The 6,861-nt window shown below is 42.0% G+C and overlaps 1 protein-coding gene across 3 annotated transcripts in view; it reads left to right on the top strand.

The window, feature by feature from the left end:
- Positions 1 to 4,810, top strand: part of LOC116385893 (semaphorin-5B-like) — a 33,669-nt gene extending 28,859 nt beyond the window's left edge. For all 3 annotated transcript variants that reach the window (XM_031851632.1, XM_031851630.1, XM_031851633.1), the window contains 6 exons: positions 214 to 435; positions 519 to 689; positions 1,382 to 1,531; positions 1,858 to 1,893; positions 2,452 to 2,663; positions 2,784 to 4,810. In XM_031851632.1, coding sequence (XP_031707492.1) covers positions 214 to 435; positions 519 to 689; positions 1,382 to 1,531; positions 1,858 to 1,893; positions 2,452 to 2,663; positions 2,784 to 2,945 — 953 coding nt within the window. In that variant the 3' untranslated portion in view covers positions 2,946 to 4,810. The remainder of the gene's footprint in view (positions 1 to 213; positions 436 to 518; positions 690 to 1,381; positions 1,532 to 1,857; positions 1,894 to 2,451; positions 2,664 to 2,783) is intronic.
- The last annotated feature ends 2,051 nt before the right edge of the window (positions 4,811 to 6,861 follow it).

Raw genomic sequence — 6,861 nt, 5'->3', positions numbered from 1 at the left:
GTGTGTGTGTGTGTGTGTGTGTGTGTGTGTGTGTGTGTGTGTGTGTGGCTAGCTAATTTTTTTATAACGTGGCCTAGATTACACCTCACTAATTCATGTTTCATAACAGGCTGTCTGTTTCCTGAGTGAGGCAATAAAAAGATCAAATCAGAGGTTTAAAATGGAGGGATTTTGATTCTAATTCTAAGTAAATTCCTGTTTCTGTGTATTTAGCTCTGGTTGATGACTTGGTGAAGACTAGTGGGCGAACTGTGTCCCAGCCCCAAGGTGTGCGCTGGGGATTGTGGGAAACGTGGTCCAGCTGTTCTCAGCAGTGCTCCAGAGGCTTCCGAACCCGGAAGCGTAGCTGCTCGACCGCAGAGGGCAGGACGAACCCCAGCACCTGCGTAGGATCCCCGGTGGAGTATCAGGACTGCAACACTCAACCGTGCCCAGGTGACAGGGAGCTCTCTGGCTGGCCAGTGTAGTTACAATAGCAGGAAACGTTCAATAAAGTTTATTATGCGGGTGTGTTCCAGTGAGCGGGGCCTGGTCCTGCTGGTCCTCCTGGTCCCAGTGCTCGTCCAGCTGTGGCGGCGGACACTACCAGCGGACTCGGACGTGCAGCAACCCACCACCTGCCAGTGGAGGAGACATCTGTCTCGGCCTGCACACTGAAGAGGCGCTCTGTAACACACATGCCTGTGAAAGTGAGTCAGCATATTTAAAGCCACATCATGGATTATATGTAAAAGCAGCTTCCTTTTTCCGCTGTTTTGCATTTTTAAAGTACGACAAAAACATTTATCATAATCTTCAAACCATAAATTCCCTCCCTTGATTGAGCCTACCTGCCTGGATTGAATAATGTGGTTTGTATAGACACTGATGGGAAATGTCCTCCATACAGCAAGTGGGGAATCAATATTTGGGTCGAGGTTGTTGTAGCCTTTCCCAGCATGCATTGGATGAAAGTTAATGAAATTGCCTCAAATTTTGTCATCGATATCCTTTTGTCTTTCGAAAAAAAAAGAGATGGAAAACAAATTGGTGTAATCAACCTCTCGTCTATTCTGAGCTTTTGTTCAATAAACAAAGGAAGCCCTGTGGGCACACAAGGAGGCTGAACTGTGACTGGCTGTTGACTGATGATGACCAAAGCACTGTGGCCAACATTTCTCAACCTGCACACCGACACAGGGAATACAACTAGGAGATAAGGATGCAAAGACAGATCCCAAAACACCCAGTTATGGTGTTCAATTTAGGCTTTGTTTATTGTACATGATGTGCATGAGAAAAAAGCTTTATTGTGAACACAAATTGACAGAAAACCAACTATCGTTCTTGTTAGAGTTTCTCTTTTTTAAATCTCAAGCTTTCTTTGTTTCTGCCCTCTCAGATTGGGGTGAATGGACGGAGTGGGGGGGCTGTGATGAGGAGGGTCTGCAGCATCGCACCCGTCGCTGCGATGAGGACCAGGAGGCTGAGGCCAGTCTCTGCCAGGGTAACATCACCCAGTCCCGGCCTTGCCAGCCTCATGAGGTGCCAGGTATGCACATGCTTTAGTGAACAAATTGCTGGAACAAATTGGCTGCGTGTAGTAAATTGCTGCAGACCGTTGCTGATATAAGCTGGAAAAATCCAGATACAAAAAGTTGAATCAGACACAGTAAGTGCTGACTTGTTCACTCTGTGTAGAAATGAAAAAAGATGAATTAACGGAGGTGGCAGCATCCTGCCTTCCTCGAGAACAGCGAAGCTTTTGTCTTTTTATTGTTTCATCTTTCGGAGCTGTAGTTATTTTACTTCACTAAATTGATGTGGGGTTTTTTTCCGTCTCTCTGATTTCATTTCTGTTTGTCGGTCTCTCTGCAGTTATCTTACCCGGACAAGAGGACCAGAGCTGTGGAAGTGAGTGGAAACAAGTGATTTTCTGTGATAATAATAACTACATGTTGAAAGTTACAAAGTTATTGGCTTTTTGGTCTCCACCTGGTGTGGACCACACAGTTGGTAGCATATTGACATTTGTTTGAGGGTTTTTCCCAGTGCGACATGGGATTGAGCAAAGATTGGGGAGGTTAGATAGAAGCCAGATAGTGACATCAAGTCCCAGTATGATTGAGGTTCCTCCTTTCCTGCCTCACTGGCTGCGATGACAATCAGTAGAGTGTCTTTCCTAGACTTTAGTCCAAGGCAAGACATCTTATCATTTATTGGCCGGACTGTGGTTGGATGGTACTTTTGTCTGGAGCCACCATCCGGCCAAACTTTCCCTCGACTTGACACCTCTGAAAACTACAAGACATTTGCTCAGGATATTCATGGTCCCCAGAAGAATAACAATGTCTACCCCCTCCTAAAAACACCAATTTCCACTCCCACTGTACACAAGAAATGTACAACTCTAAAGGAAGGATTGGTATTTGTCTCATCATCTCTCTTTGCTCTCTTCCCTTCTGTTCCCAGCCTTTACTTTGTTCCAGTTAGTAGCTGTGGGCTCAGCCAGTTTCTTTGTAGCAGCTCTGCTGTCGGCACTGGCCTACACCTACTGCCACCAACTGAACCGACCGTCAGCAGAGTCAGCTGTCATCCACCCCAGCACACCCAACCACCTCACCTACAACAAGCAGGGCAACGCCACGCCAAAGAATGAGAAGTACATCCCCATGGAGTTTAAGGTGGGCTGGCTCAATTGTACCGTTATACACCTATACTCTAGGTACTGTCACCTTTTAAAGAAAAGAGTTTCAGAGAAAGATGATCCCTTTTCTGACTTTCTATATGTCTCCTTTCTACAGACGCTAAACAAGAACAATCTCCACGTCAACGAGGAGACGTGCAACCACTTCCCCTCCCCGCTGCCCTCCAGCAACATGTTCACCACCACCTACTACCCTCCGGGCCTGGGCAAGTACGACTTCCATCCAGACTCCCCCTGCAGGACCTACATGCACAGCTGAGAGGAGGTCAGGCTCTAAAAAAAAACCCAACCAGTCCTCTTCACTCACCCAAACACCCACCACAAAGTGTTTCCTCATTCAAAAGATGCACCAAGATGTTGATAGATTACCTTGTTGTTCCAGTTAAACGAGATCTCGAAGGCTCGGTTCACCTGAATTACACTTGTGCATGCAGATCATTTCGGTTTCAGTGCCGACAGGAACTAAAAATTACATTCTTTAAAGAACTCTTTCCAGAACCTTCAACTTAGCATCATACAGTATATGTAGTTTTTCATGCTTGAGTTGCACGCTCGCCTCTACAACCAGCACCTCCAGTGCAGGTGGCCCCCCTTCCTCTTACTTCAACCACCCTGAGGTGCTCTGTTTGTGAGAGCAGGGTAGGACCCAGGTATCCAGGCCTTCAGGTGCAGTAGACTTCTTGGACAATGCACGTGTCTGGACTTGAGAAGAGACTCATCCGCTGGTTAACGTTTTGGGGATTATCCTTTCCCTCATTCTCAGCAGGTGGGTTCAGCGGACTCTCTAATACTGTAAAATATTTTACTGGACACATAAGTGTGGGGTTGACATCAGTTAAGACTGATATCTGTGATACAAACTTTTCTCTCAGCAGATTTTATGAATTATTTGAGGTGTGTTCACAGATTTCACTGAGTGTATAATTATTTCATATTGTAAACATATGGGGCATGTTTGTTTTGGCAGTCACGCTCATATTTCCTGGATGTTATTACATTAAGGTTATTGTTTCATAAATCACCAAAAAATATTACATGGCTATTTTCAGAGCCGCTCACCATAAATCAGCCACAGCGTTCCCAGCTGCAGAGCCGTGCAACACAAAGGTAACTCAGCGATGTGATGGATGAACTCGCTCAAGCAGGTTTCAAGTCTGCATATTGTTTTTTTTTTATAGTTTACTGAAGTGGCTGCCAAAATGCTAAATAACACGTTTTTTTTCCAATTAAGAAGCATGTTGGATTATAACAATGTTTTTTTCTTACATTTCTGAATACAAATAATAATGTGTAAACACATTATGTGGCTCTCACAGTCCAAAAACATGCAGGCTAGGTGAACTAGTTATAGTTGCTCATAGATGTGAATGTGAGTGAACGGCTGCCTGTACGAGGTAACGTTACTGGTGCTTGTATAGATGTGTTTTTCACATTTCTGTGGATTATGAAGGCATTATGCGTGACAAATTCTGCAATGCTTATTTAGGGGTCAGTCATTTCAGAATGATTTCCAAGAAGTATCCTGGAAGAAACAATGTAATGTGGTAGAAATAACAGGGAAATCCAAAGTAAATCAATTTAAAATCACTTTTTTTCTTTATTATCAGCATCGTTGTTCTCCGTATATGTTAAATATGCTTGACTGTCAATACATTTGACTGAAATGCTCCAAACATCTTGGGAATTATTCAGAAATTACAGACAAAATATAACATTTCTACAAGTTTCACTGCTAAAAACAAACAGCCCAGAGTAGTCGGCTCATTACTCAGTACAGGATTGCTAATATTTAAGTTACTCCGTGCTGTAAAATGTATATTGCATATCTTGAGTTCCTAAATTGTAAATACCAAGAACTGGGTGTTTCTCACCATCTGCAGTGTTATGTAGCATGAAACAAACAGCCCTGATGATGTGTGTCCACCTCTGGGTGCTTGCGATTAAGTGACTGCATGCGCTGACTCACTTACATGAGCATACAGTACATGTGTGTGTGTGTGTAAACTGTACAAATATGTTTGTATGTATTTGGCCTGGACAATGGGGATATTCATTTTTAAATTGTCACCCTGTGCTGTGACAGGAAAAGGTTGTGTTTTGTATTTAAAGACCTTCGTCAACGGATCCCGAAAATTGATTTGTTGTGCTCCCAAAATACATCTGTGCTATTATAATATGATGTGAATTTGACTTAACACTGCCTTTTGGACACTGTGAACTTTTGGTACTCTATATTTTTGTATAATGTACACTGTAAAAAAAAAAAAAGAAAAAAAGATGAATAAATCAATTTTGGTGCCAATATCATGGTTATCCATGCTAAAAGCTTAACCACCATCTTAAAAACATTTTGTTTTTTTACACCACAACCAGTCAGTATCGTATCAAGATAAATTGTATATGTATAATTTGGACATCCTAATCCCAAATATCCTAATTCTTAAAAATATTGAACTCTCTTATTTAATATTTTTGGATGTAAACTACTGATAGTGTATAAAATCAATATAAATGATACTAAATTAGTTAAAGTTAGCATACCTCTGATTCGACTGTCCCACCATGCTGCCAGCAAGAGAGAAGTAAAACCGTAATCCTCCCACTAAAGTTAGTCCTCTCTCAGAAGATTTGTCAGATCAAAGTGTCTCGGAACACGTGAAGACATAAGTCCATGAAACAAAGTGGGTCATTTTCATTTATTTGATGAGCTGTTGGCATGACATTTGTAGCTCCAGGGTCTCCAAATATCACATGGCTATACTGGACCATGAGGTTGTCTAAAGGGATTCATCCAGAGCCGCGGAACAAAGTGGTTTACATGTGTTTATATGTGGAGCATTCACACAGGTTCAACAGGTGGAGATGGAGATTTAAAGCAGAGTGACAAAGATGTTTTGAGGCCGTCCGTCTTCACTGCTCTGTCAGCCGGGTGAGTGCAGAGACACTCGGGTGTGGAGCACTCAACGTCCCAGATGACTGAATAAGTGCTGGGACCCTTCATCCAACTGAAGGGTCGAAAAAAAAAGAAAAGGCAGGTTTACAAATGGCTCCTGTTAAAAGGCAGCCGATTTCCTGCAGGGAAGAAAATGTTCTGTACCACAAAGGTACACAATAAAGGTGCAATTTCCTGATAATGTGAGCAAATGTGCCCATGAAGCAGCAGCACCCTCCTCTAGACCTGCAGCAGTGAACACACACCTCACTCTGCACATTGAAAGTGGGCCTTTCAAACACCCTCAGCTGCTCTTATCGTTGCTTTGACTTTGATAATGCTGCCATCTGCTGGGCAAAGAGAGAGTCAGCATGCCCCCTCATGCTGTATTATTGTCCTCTATTACTCATTTTATTAGCTACTAAAATAAATACGCCTTTCTCCACTAAGTGCTCCCAAGATCTAAAGGAGGAGTGTGTCTTCAGTCCGCAGCACAATCTGCATGGAAGTACAATCAGACATAAACTCAGTGATCTCAACACAAATCTAAAAAAGTGCTGGAAGGATTGAGCTGGAGACTGATGAAACAACAACTGAGCGCTTTGGCCACACTCACTAACAGTGAAAAATGTGATTGAGATAAAAGAATTTCTTGGCAACTATTAAGCGTGGGGATGGATCTATTATGCTTTGTGTGTCTGCCAGTGGTGCAGGAATAACTGCATGTAGAGAGGGAAGAATACATTCTGATAAATATCCTGGTTAGGGTAAAACACAGATCTAAAAATAAATCATTGGCTACAGAAACTAATTAAAGAGTAAGATTATGCAAAGTTTTGTAGATAACCTGGGCTCAAAACGTATTGGAGCTAATTGCCTGCTTCTGAACTAGCAGCACTATATAAGTATAATCCAAATTCAAATTTTCTGGTGGTAATAATAAGCACATAATAAAATTAGTTATCTCTGTTTTCTTGTGAATCACTCGATATCATCGCCTCTAGAAATGACTCAAATGACTATTTATTTTTTGGTTGACAAACCCTTGACTTAAAAATATGCAATCTTTCAGGGTGTTATTTTTAATAAAATTTTTAATTCGAAGGGGTCAGAGGCATGGTCACAGCAATACGTGTGTGTGTGTGTGTAGTCTGACCTGTACCATCATACCGTATTAAATGTTGGAAACGTTGTTATTATTACAATAAATTTAATTTAAAAGTATCCCTAAGATCTTAAAATA

Source organism: Anarrhichthys ocellatus, unplaced genomic scaffold (genome assembly GCF_004355925.1).
Source record: "Anarrhichthys ocellatus isolate YVR2014 unplaced genomic scaffold, GSC_Weel_1.0 scaffold12, whole genome shotgun sequence".
Lineage (NCBI taxonomy): Eukaryota > Metazoa > Chordata > Actinopteri > Perciformes > Anarhichadidae > Anarrhichthys > Anarrhichthys ocellatus.
This window is presented reverse-complemented; position numbering and strand designations above follow the sequence as displayed.